This window comes from Chrysemys picta, chromosome 7, assembly GCF_011386835.1.
Source record: "Chrysemys picta bellii isolate R12L10 chromosome 7, ASM1138683v2, whole genome shotgun sequence".
NCBI lineage: Eukaryota > Metazoa > Chordata > Testudines > Emydidae > Chrysemys > Chrysemys picta.
In genome coordinates this window covers 23889796-23902438 of record NC_088797.1, presented here as the reverse complement: position 1 = coordinate 23902438, position 12643 = coordinate 23889796, and the positions used below count along the sequence as shown (strand labels likewise).

The following is a 12643-nucleotide window of genomic DNA, read 5'->3' as shown; positions in this document are numbered from 1 at the left end:
TCTCCTTTCTAAGGCAAACAATTGCAATCTTCTCTCTTCCTATGAGAGTTTTTCCAAGTCCCTGATCATTCTCGTTGCCCTTCTCTGAGCCACCTCTAATTCTGCAATATCTTTTTTTTAGATGGGGTGACCAGTACTGCATGCAGTATTCCAGATGAGGCTGCATCATTAACTTACATAATGGCATTATAATATTTTTTTCCATGCCATTCATTACTCCTCCTAGTATCTTGTTTGCTTTTTTGAGCAGCTGCACATTGAACAGTCTTCACTGAGCTGTCCGCAGTGATGCCCTATCTGTGGGATTAGTTACTTTAGAACCTTATAAGATGTATGAGTAGTTCAATTTTTTCCTTCTAATGTACGTTACATTTTCTTCTGGAAGAAGTTTAATCTATGTCTCCTGTGAAATTGCAGTGTCACAATGTTCCGCTTACGACATGGGAGTCAGGATCCGTGTGCACTTCCATTAAAATCAAGCTTTAAAGCGGTTGACAGTACTGTAAGCTCTACTTTGGTCAAAGGAGTTCAAACGTAAGTGGGATGGTCAGCATGGATGGGCACAAGCCATGTTAGACCAGTCATGCTTACAGCTAAGCTGATATTTTGGTTTGACCCTATGCTTTCTGGGAGGCCAGACTACATTAGAACCCTGTTTGGACACAGCCTGCGCACGGCAGCAATAGGCGTGCTCCAAGCCCTGAGCCCTCCCTGGAGTGTCAGACCCTGTTCCACTGGACACACCTAGAATTCACCAATCTGCTGTTCCCAAACAAATGGAACACTTCAGTTGACCAGTTGCACTTCAGTATCACCTCTCAGTTCAGCTTACAGGACTTAAATTCACTTATAGTGAAAAGAAGTATAAATAGAGATTTGAGAAGAAGCCAGTAGAATTAATGGCAATTGGAAACAAATGGGTACATAAGTTTAGGCTCCAGCAGAAGTGTTAACTAACAAGATATTTGCCTGTCTCATAAAAGTTAGCTCACCCAAAGTTTCTTTTCCAGTATTAAACAGCCAGACTGGCTGTGACGCGCTGTTCGTAAGACAAGCCAATAGGCTACTTATCTCTAGGTGAAGGATACCTGTATGTACTTCTGCACCCCCAGCTATACAGTAAAACCTGTCTTAGAGATCACCTCTGAAGAGAGACCACTTGTCACAAGTCACTACTTGCAGAGGCCACAGAACATCATCGCGCTCTGGTGTGCAAACCTTTGCAGAGAGACCACCTCTCTTACAAGCAATCACTTTTGCTAACTCCCATGAGAGGTCGCTCTTGGCAGGTTTTACTGTAGGTCTAACCATCCATTGTCTTCACTTGTAAACTGGGTACCCCATGCTGCTTATTTATTTCCTTCAGAGAATCTCTCCTGAAGACTTTGCAGCCTCTTGATTAGCATTTTGCTCTGTCTGTAAACAGGCATCCATTGCGAAGTATACATTACGTAGTTTACATGTAGCTAGGCAAGTAGGTAAGCATCTCCTGCCTGAAAGAAACCTGTTTATCACCGTCTGGTGGCGAGCCCCAGCTGGCATAATTATCAGTGTATATACATAACTCCTTACATATTATCCACACATACCTCTAGCAATGATTGGCTTTCAGAGGAGACCTCACATATCGCCCATTGACAAACTTATTTAGAGACCAGACCAAGGGGATGCCTGTAACAGTGTACCCTGCCAGTTGGCATCAAGAGGTACCTGAGTCACAAGGACCAGTGTGTAAACCCATTAACTTCCAATGGATTCTTGCTGGCACTGGGTTATGATGCCTTTAGTGCATGTATGTGAACTGTGCTACCTTTCATTCTGTAACTAGCCGTGACAAATCTCATTGCTGACACTGTCAAACTGTTGCTCCACTTCTGCCTGGTACTGCTGCTTCTGGATGCAATCTGCCCTTTGCACTGAATGCAGTTTCCTTCTGTAATTCTGTGTTGCTTAAAACGAATGACATTTCCATCTTGTTGAAAAATTTCTCCCACTCTGCGCACGTTTAGCTTTTTGCAGCCTTGTAAGGGAGGCTTGTTCCCCTTGCTTGTTCGGAAGCATGGGGAGCTCAGGAGTGGGAACACTTGGGAGGCACTTGTACAACAGCTTTGCTCTTGGCACAGGCCAAAAAAGGTTCCTGCAGTATCTCACTAAGAGAGAGGGCATGAATATTTTTTGAAAATTGTTAGGGCTTAGGAGGCCTTTTGCTCATAAATTGCTACAGAAGTAGCCGTGTTTGGGGAAGTCATTGCCAGACCCCTTTAGCACATCATCTTCTCATTGCAGTTCTTGATCAAGGACTGCCATCAGCCAGAGAAATCTGCTGCTGAATAAATCGGTGAAGTGAATGTTTATAGGCCTACAGATGGCTGGAACACCTGAAAGGCGAAGTCTGGAAAACGTTACTGAAGTGTAGCTAATGTGGTGGTCGAAAGCCAAGTAACTCCTCTCCTCTCTCCCTGTGACACGCTTGCACATCTGTACACACCAGACTCTGCCTCTCTGCAGAACAATCCTGCTTTCTAACAGGATTATATTTCCAGTGAAGATTTCTTTAATTACTATGTGCCCAGCCAGGGAGCAAAACTTGCTCCTAAATGAAAGCGTTATGTGTTCAGAGAGGTTACCCTGGAGAGTTTGGCTCAATAAATTAAATTAAGTGTCTCTGTTAATCTGGACTAGAGTCTCCTGGGGAGAGCTGTTGAGGAGACCAGCTCTTCTCTGCATTAGCTTTACCCCCCTCTTGTAAATGAAGGATGGAGGGCAGCCTTTGTTACAACAGCAAAGAGTGAAATACAGAAGAGTCCCTTTTGTGTGACTCCTGAAGAACTGCTGTATGTTGGAGCCCCTGTTGCTATATGCTGATCTGGAGGGGAGTCTCTGGGAAGGTGTTTGTACTCAAAGCACCAGTGATTTTTCAGAACTGGTGGCTTGGGGAGAAGGGGGAAGTAGAAAAGGAACAAAAACAGGAGGAAGAAGAAGCAGGAAGAACAGCTTTGCAGCTCTGCAACCAAGTTTGTAGACCAGAATCGACAATCTGTTTGTTAGCAGTGGGGGTGAGGTGGCAAGAGAGAAGCTTCTGGAAATAATCATGTTCTGTTTAGCAGAAATGAAAGCCCTGCAGCAGTGTACTGTTCTCCTTCCATTTGGAGGGGACCAGCTGTTTTGTTAAGAACAACAAACAAATGCAAAGCAAATTTCATTATGAAAACAGTTACAGCCACTCACTGAAGGTGTCCGCTGCCTTCCCAAGTAACAGTCTGATTCCTGGAAATGACCTCGTGGAGTGTCCGCAGGGCTGTAATAGCTGCCAAACTGCTTAATAAGCAGAGACCTAACCTCATTGCTGAGGCTGGGGGAGATGAGAATGGGGCTGAGATTCCATTAAGACAGCACACGGTATGGTTCTACTAGTCAGACTGGAGCACTTTGTTAGGAGATTGATCTCATTCATGTCCATTAGCAGATTTACATTCATTGGAATTGGAAAGCCTATGGAGGGGGGATTATAAAGGCAGAGATTTGAGTGTTGAGAGGCTAAGAAGAGCTTGGGTTAATCATCAAAACAAGTAGACGATCTAAAAAGGCATCCCGACTGTGAACTCTATTAAGAGCAGACCTGCATATTTCTGGACACGTACTAAGATATACTGGCCACAGTTAACCCCCTCACAGGGGCTGGCCCTTGGATGTAGAATAGTCTCCCAATGAAGTTCCATCACTTGAGACACTTGAAAATGGGCTAGCCAAAGCACCTGAGCTTGTGCTGCAAGAAACAAACCTGCACAGGCAAAGGGAAGGATGTGACCAAGTAGGTGTCTTCCATCTACCTTCTGATTCTGTGATTTAAATCACTGTTTAGCATGGTGACTGTAATCAGCTTGTGCTTTGTGTTTCTGAAAGTCACCCTCTGTCTCACACCAGCCTGCTGGTAATGTAGCTGGCCACTCCTCCGTCCCTCCACAGTGTCCCAAGATGCCTTTCTCAAGAGTATGTAGTGGATTGTGATAGTTAAACCAACACGTTCCCTCCTTCATTATCTCAGCCTGACAAAGATTGTGTAATTAACAGAGACAAGAACACTTTGATTCAGTGCTTCAATTATGTAGTGGAAAAAAAAGGTCCTAATTAGTTCACACCTCAAATGCCACTAAGCAAATTACGAACAAGTGTCTCTCTAATAAAACAGCTTAAACATTGCACTTAAATTTTCAGTTCAGGGTTACTGGGTTTCAGCTGCATTGGCAATAGCTTGTTCTTTGACATTTCAAAGTGCTTATGGCAGCTACCAGTGCATGCTTTGAGATGAACTGGGCTGCATTTGTGCTTTATTAAAAAAAAGATTTCTGCTCTCTCCTCTAATATGAACTTGAGCTGCTCTGGTTTCTAATGTGAGTTACCACTCAAAGGTTTTACTGTCTGAGGTGCTGCATAAGGGGCAAAAACGAAGTGGTGACTAGATTCAGTTTTTCGCCTCACCTGTCTCTCTTGAGTCCAAGGCCCGGCACGTTGTATCATACGTGTAGTGAAAAATAAATTGTTCCCAAATTTAAGTAGTGATGACGGGGCGGAGGGTGGTGGGGGGAATCTCTTTTCTCATTGCACAGAGAAGTGCAATATTTGTTACTCCCTCGTGAACCACTTCCTTTTGTTCCTTTTTCTCATCAACATGGCCCATGAATCTGACCAGGTCACTCCCATCTTTGAACCTCTTCTGGCTTCCTCCTTCCATTTCATCAAGTTCAAGCTTCTTGTTCTTGCCTTCGAGGCCCTGAATAATTTTTCCCCTTCTGATAGTCTATACTTACCTCTTGTGGTGTTGTACCCTCCCAACCTGTCCCCATTCTCCACTTTTCTGACATCTCAGTACCTTCAATGCTGCCCCTTTATCATAGAATCTTCTTCCTGAATTAATCTTCAAAGACAATACTCTCTCCTCATTCAGACCCTTCCTATGGCACTCCTTTACCATGATAGCCACAAAAAAATAGTTAGTTTATAGCTAAGATGTAGGGTAAACTTTCATTTATAGAAAAAACTGGCCTATAAAATTCTATCGGGATATGGCTGGCTGTCACCTGGCCACCTTTCTCTTTAGTTGTTAGTCTTTCCCCTACCTTCCATCTGTTTTGTCTCAAGCATGTAAACTCTTCAGGGCAAGGATTCAGTGTGTGTGTGTGTGTGTGTGTGTGTGTGTGTGTGTGTGTGTGTGTGTGTGTGCGCGCGCACACAGTATTTTTCACATGGTAAATGCTACCAGACATGTTAATAATCTGAGAAAAAGATCTGTGCTGAAGGAAGATTTACTGATCTTTGTGACTACATACAAACTCCTAAATCTACGGTGCCCTGTCATCTCACTTGGCTATATAAAGAAAAGCAGAGCCTAAGCAAATTGAGAGGAATTGATTCCTGCACAGGTTAATCCAGAAGGCAGCAATCCTAATACTTAACACTTACTGTGCTTTAACATCTTCAAAGTGCCGTACTAATATGAACTAATCTGTTATTAATTATTGACACAACTGGCAGGTGAAATGAAAATCTGCCAGTTCTGAGTGTGAGAAAAATGGACTGTATTGCTGGGATCACATCCAAAGAGCTGCTGGCTGAACTTTCAGTTTTGTGGGACAAAACTGTGTCTTGTAGAAGTATCCACTCTGATGATTGACCTGGCTCCAGTAACCCAGGCTGTCGTGTGGTACACATCCAGTGCCAGAGCAGTTTCTCTTACTGCTCTTGGCCTGGCAGTCTGCATTTATCCTGTTCAGTTCAGAGGCTGCCCACCCAAGTGCTTAGACATCTCATGTGCTTGGTACCTGCATCTAGGAGGAAGGTGGTCTTATTGTTATGGCGTTGGATTTGTACACTGAGAATAATGCAACCCAAGTGGGTGTTGTGAAGTTAAACTAATATTTGTAAAATGTGTTGAGCTGCTCAGATGGGAAGGCAAGTAGTAGTATTACTCTGCCGCATGTTAGGAAAGTGAAAATGGAAAGTAAGCTGACACTTAGGGTGGTGCCACCAGTGTGGTGGCTTGTTGGTTTTTTCCCTTAACTATTTTGAAATTGACAGATTGTGGTGGTCAAAACAAGTACAGTAAGGCCTCACTTAAAGTCATCCCAGTTAACGTTGTTTCGTTGTTGCATTGCTGATCAATCAGAGAACGTGCTCATTTAAAGTTGTGCAATGCTCCCTTATAACGTTGTTTGGCAGCTGCCTGCTTTGTCCACTGCTTGCAGAAAGAGCAGCCCGTTGGAGCTAGTTGGTGGGGGTTTGGAACCAGAGTGGACCGGCAGGCCCCCATCAGCTCTCCGTTCCCCTAAGTTCTCTACGCGGCAGCCGCCCAGCAGGCTATCAATTGCTGGCAGTTCAGCTGTGTCTCTCCTCCCACTGCCATGTGCTGCTCCTGCCCTCTGCCTTGGAGCTGCTCCCGGGAGCCTCCTGCTTGCTGTGTGGGGGGAGTGAAGAGGGGGGTTAATGTCAGGGTGTCCTCCTGCCCCCCAACCCATCTCCATAGAGCAGGGGGGACACGACAGGACTCAGGATGGAGGGAGCCTGTTAGCAGCAGCTGCTGTCTCAACTTGCTGATCTACTTAAAAAGGCAATGTACTTAGAGTGGGGTCAGCGTACTTAAAGGGGCAATGCACATCTCTCTCACTCATATTCTCACACACACACACACACACTCTCTCTCTCTCTCTGTCTGCCATGCTGTCTCCCCTCCCTCCATTTGTGCTACCTTGTAGAGTGTGAGGCTACATTAACAACAATGTGTTAATCCTTCAGGGCTCAGCCGAGTGCTAGTTCATCATTTAGCAGTAAGGCATCCGCCAGGAAATATCCCACCCTCTTCCACCCTCTAACTTCACCACCTCAACCAAGCTTCACAATCATCATTACTGTGTACAGTATTAAATTGTTTGTTTAAAACTTATACTGTGTGTGTAATATATATAGTGTGTGTGTGTGTGTGTATTAGTCTTTTGTCTGGTAAAAAAAATTTCCCTGGAACCTAACCTCTTCCCCCCCACCCCCCATTTACATTAATTCTTATGGGGAAATTGGATTCGCTTAACATCATTTCACTTAGTCACATTTTTCAGGAACATAACTACAACGTTAAGCGAGGAGTTACTGTAGAAGCTAGTTGTAGATTATTTTTCCTCTGATGGAAAATAGATAAACCTCTCCACTCAGTAGTGTCCTTCCAAAGCATTGACAAAACATGCTCTTTTGCAGCCACGTGGCACTCCCATTTCCTGTTAACAGCGAGGGAAGGATTTTTATGAACTAAACTACACTTATCTGGTCCTTGCAACCCCCAGGTATAAATTCCCATGGCTGTAGGAATGTTTTCTGGAGCTGATCAGCTGTTAGACTTCTCATTGATCCAACTGAGACAACCAGCTGCTCCGGTGTCCAGCCTTATGTTTCTGCACTGGAACCTCTGATGAGAACTAAGCATGATTTTCATACCCTCTGAAAACAAAACTGCCTCTTCAGCATTGTGGTCAAGGTTTTGGAGATGTAAAGATGATTTCTGACTCTGCACCGGTCCTGGAGCCTCCTTTCACTGATTCAGTAATTTCATTATCTTTGCAAGAATGGAAGGGGGAGAGAAGCAGAAAACAGTGTTTGGAAGCTGAAGTAGCAGAGGTGTGTGTGTGTGTGTGTGTGTGTGTGTGTGTGTGTGTGTGTGTGTGTGTGTAACTCACTGTCCACCTGCTGCCAGTTATTATTTGAATGAAGTGACCTCTCAGGACTGAGGTAAAGGATACCCATGGAAACAATTACTCTCCAAAAAACTGCTATCTATCAGGACCCCTATCACTGGTATTTCTTTTCTGTCTTCTTGCAGAATCTGAGTTCTGGGCTGCCTTCAGGGCAGATCTGCCATGATGAGCAGCGGCTTGAGGTGATCTTTGCAGATCTGGCCAGGCACAAAGATGATGCCCAGCAGCGCAGCTGGGCACTCTATGAGGATGAAAATGTCATCTGCTGCTATTTGGAAGAGCTGCTCCGTATCCTGGTGGGTTGCTTTCTTAAGTAGGTTTAGTGAAGCTGAGATCCCCTTGTAGATTTCCTCTCTCAATATTCTTTCCTTAGGGCTTGTCCGTGTGGGGAGTTAGTGTTTGGCAAGCCAAGCGAGACTTGACCGTGCACCAGCTTGCTGCAGAGTAACTCGCTGTTTGGTCACTGCTCCAGTGCAGTAAGAGTCCTGGAGTGTGACTTGAAAGCACAGTATGCTGAGGTGCACTGTGGGACTTTTGCTGCTCTATAGCAGTGTCCACACAGTGAGTTAAGGTGGAGCAAGCTGGGGCATTGCAGAGTCACATCCTGGCTTGCACCACTTTAACTCACCCTGTAGACAAGCCCTTAGTGAAATCATCAGACAGCTGTTCAAGGGATTATGTTGCCATTTATTAATAACGAGTGTTAAACAAGCCCTGCCATATGTATGTATATATACTGTAATGCAGCCTGGGACTTAAGTTGCAAGCTTTTGAATAAGGCTGTGGCTGCCTGGGGTCTGTCGTGCTTAGGAACCATGGTTAAATCCACCTTACAAAATTATCATCCATCCATGTTTTACAGTGCTAAGTTCTTATTCACCCGTCTTTAAAAAGTGAATAAATAGCCACCAAAAACCTCCTCCCCAGACACTGCAAACTCAGTTGAACACTGTTCCACTGGAATCTTGTTTCATGGTTTGGCTGGCCAGCATGCACAGGTCAAACAATATCAGTGTTCTAGCCTAAGCCCTAACAACGTGCTAACACTGCCTGGTCCTGCCCATGCTGGTCTTTAAACTGTGAAAAGTGTTACTGGGACTGTTTAAAAACACTGTTTCCAACACTCTGTGAAGGCCAGTGTAGAAGGTCCTAACTCTTAATTCCTTCTGAACACATGAGCTTCAGCTGCTTCTCCAAGGGCACATCTACACTGCGGACGATAAAGCAGCACCGCTCTGGAGCTACAGCTGTGCCTTAGTGTAGATGCTTGCTGTGTCAACAGAAGGGGTTTTTCTGTTGCTGCCATCAATCCATCTCTCCAAGAGACAGTAGCTAGGTTGACAGAAGAATTCTTCTGTCGACCCCTAGCTGCATCCACAGTGGGGGCTAGGTCAGCACTTAGGGCATGAAGATTTTCACAGCCCTGAGCAACGTAGCTAGGTTGATCTAATTTTTAAGTGAAGACCACCCCTAAAACATACAGCTCATCAGATGGGCTTAATCCAGCTTCCTCTGTTTCTCCTCCCTCTCCCCCCACTAACTCTGCAGGGTGAGATCTGCCAAGTGTGAGGAAGACAATGCAACCGTAACCAAAATGTTTACAGATTATAGATTGCAAGCATCGTGTGTGTGTGTTTCACATAACAAGCCCAGCACTGACTGGGGCTTCTGGGTGCGACTGCAATATTTTGCAATATTTTCAAAACCCTTCTTGGTTCACCTTTTTCAGATGCTTTCAGCATGTAAGACACGCAGGGAGAGACTCTGCACGGCACTAAGGCAGTTCCAGGAGTTCACTTTGATATGGAATCTCTAGGGCAGCTGTTTCCCCAGGCAGTGTCTTTGTGCTTCCCTCCTAATTTCTTTGTAGGGTGGTTGGGCTGTGGAGACTGAAGTCCTGGGGATGGAGGAGCTGGTGGGATGGGACCAGTTCTTTATCCTGCTGAAAGGCCAGCCTGACTTGGGGCCTCTCTGTGTTCCAGATAGAGACCCTTTGGCTTCTCCAGTATGCCAACAATCTCACTTGTTCGATTGTGTTTCCAGACAGATGCAGATCCTGACGTTTGCAAGAAAATGTGCAAAAAGAATGAGTTTGAATCAGTCCTGTCCCTTGTGGCATATTATCAGATGGTAAGAGGTGTTGCATTCTTCCTATCTTCTAATGGAGGTTTCCCTGTAGACTCAAAGGAGAAGGGTTAACAACATGAATGTATGTAAAACTTTTCCCTGTTTGGACAGTTTGCTTCCTGAACTAGACTGAGTTTCAGAAAATCCTTCTTGCACACTTAGGTAACTATGTATTAGACTTGTGGGTTGTGCAGAGCTTACATGGACGATGAGGAGGTCGGACTTGAGTCTAGTTTCAGGAGCAGTATCTAGTACTGTACCTGTAAGCGGTCGGAAAGGTAAAGATTGCTGCTTTCTTTTTAGCTTCACAAAGGAACAGAAGCAGCAGTCTAGAGGAAGGATTTCCGAGAATGCCTTGGGAAAGCCGACAGGCTGTGGCTTCTCCTCTCTTTACTGATGTACATGCATCAATTAACAGCTCTGATTAGGAAAGTGGGTTGTGAGGAGCCGCCCTGGGACTGAGGAAGGAAATTGATGTTCAGAGGAAGAAGTGGGGAGTTTGCCTTCCATGCCTATAGAAATATTTCTCTGCCCATTCGCTTCCTAAGGCTCACTGTGGTAGCCCTTAGACATGGATAGAAGATTCTTCCTTAGTCCCCAGCCACAGCACAGCAAACAGTGCAGTCAGCTTTTAATAAAACATTGCTCTGTATAAACCCAGAGCTTGGCTATGGAAGAGGCCGCAACATGTTTGGGAGAACTGGGAAGCCCAGTCAGGAGTACACAGCCCAGGCTGCTGGCTTTCCCAGTGCATTCTTGCTCTCCATGGTGTGCTCTGTGAACGTGATTTCACAGGACGAATGACCATATGGAAAGTGGTACAGTTACCCATTGGACTTTAGTACCTGTGACACTTGGTGCCAGGATTCCTCTCTCTGTTCTTCTGGGTTTCTTTTGATCTCTCTAACCAGTTTGTCGGCTGGTGTTTGGAGTGATATCAAGTGAAGCTTAGCCTCGGGGCTCCTGTCAGGGAGAGGGTGGGCTTCAGGATCAAGCAGAAGAGACTCGATGATGGAATTTCTGCTTTGTGCACTCAAAGCCTTCTGATTAAAAACCCATTCTCTCAGCATGAAACCTGACAACTTTATAGCAGCCCTTCAAGGTCCTTTTCATTAATTATCAGAGATGCTGCAAAATTGGTTTAGATTTTAATAGATCCTGATAGATCTTGAGGTGCTAAAACTCCTTTTCAGTTCCACACTCGGCACTTCACTATGGCTACGTCTACACTACGGGGGGGGAGGAGGAGGGAGAATCGATTTCAGATACGCAAATTCAGCTACGGGAATAGCGTAGCTGAATTTGACATATCTGATCCGACTTACCCCGCTGTGAGGACGGCGGCAAATCGACTGCCGTGGCTCCCCCGTCGAAGGCGCTTACTCCTACCTGGACTGGTGGAGTAAGTGCGTCGATTCAGGGATCGATTATCACATCCCGATGAGACGTGATAAATCGATCCCCGAGAGATCGATTTTCTACCGCCGATCCTGGTGGGTAGTGAAGACCAGCCCCTGAGATTACTCCTGAAGTAAAGGGGGGGCGTTTGCAAGCTATAGGTCTTCTAGGAGCACTGTATCGGCCCCCTCCTTACCGGGGTCATGAAAGCTCTGCATCCCTGTAAGAGGCACAGGCATTCAGATTGAATCAGATCTGGTTTCGGTGGAGCCAAAATAGGATCTTACACTCTAGGCTCTCTTCATCTGTCTCGTCACAACAGTCAAACTGCAGATAAGGTGCACGGTATTTCAGGTGTGAGCTATTGCTGCCCTGTATCTTTTGTTAGCATCAATAGTACAGGCATTAGTAGCTGATTCCAGCACAAAGATGAGTTTTAAAAAAATCTGTACAGTTTTTAAAAGTTGGTATTGGGGCTAGATCAACTTGTACACTGGAAAGATCTGTGCCATATCTGACAATGGGTTGAAACATTGGGCTGCCTAGCGCTTCTGCTCACTCACCTGCACTGTCACAGTAAGTGTGGACTTGCAAGCTCCCTGCTTGAACCGAGTACTCAATTGTGGTTTTGTCTAATTGGAAGGATTCCTTTCTTTCTAGGAACACCGAGTGCCATTGCGGCTGCTGCTGCTGAAGTGCTTTGGAGCAATGTGCAACTTGGACGCTGCTATTATCTCCACTCTCGTTAACTCCGTCCTTCCAATGGAGCTGGCTCGTGACATGCAGACTCATACGCAAGGTGAGCCGTAGTTATGGACTGCTCCTAGATGTGACTCCCTAGGGGCATGGCTTTCCATTAGAAAGGTTACATGCTGTTGGGGAATTTACATTTTGGAATTCTAGCCAATCCTGAGCTTCCAGTTCAGTGTGCCCTAAGCATTCTAGGGGAGACATGTATGCTTATTTTAAAATAAGTATCAAATTAATTAAACCTTATAAAACCTAGCTTTGGTTTTAATCCTTTGATTTAGGACTAAATAAATAAATACCTTATATATTATAGCACCACACATTCTTGCTGTTGAATATACAGTTATGCAGGAAGTGCCATAAATTAATATCATTTCAGCTCATTCTTTATTTCTGCCAAGTGTTGCTTTGAGTCTTTCAGCTTTCTGTTTGTTTCATGGTGATAATGGAAGATGCATGCAGATCTTTGAGGAAGAAATCTGGCCTCTTTCAGGCAGGCTTTGTCTCTGTACACCACCCTTTTCACCCACAGCTAGAACATCCCTTGCTGACGACTGGAGAGATGTCCTGGCTAAAATGGAATAACCCTCCTTGCGATTAGTCTTGTTGCTCATTAGTGTCACCAATGTGCC

At 45.1% G+C, this 12643-nt stretch overlaps 1 protein-coding gene across 6 annotated transcripts in view; it reads left to right on the top strand.

Moving 5' to 3' along the window:
* The window catches only part of NCKIPSD (NCK interacting protein with SH3 domain), a 93832-nt gene that overhangs the window by 62901 nt on the left and 18288 nt on the right, over nt 1–12643 (top strand). For 4 of the 6 annotated variants that reach the window (XM_024104972.3, XM_042849806.2, XM_042849805.2 and 1 more), the window contains 3 exons: nt 7862–8032; nt 9780–9866; nt 11922–12060. In XM_024104972.3, the coding sequence (XP_023960740.1) occupies nt 7862–8032; nt 9780–9866; nt 11922–12060 (397 nt within the window). The remainder of the gene's footprint in view (nt 1–7861; nt 8033–9779; nt 9867–11921; nt 12061–12643) is intronic. The other 2 variants (XM_042849803.2, XM_042849807.2) reach the window with 2 other exon arrangements.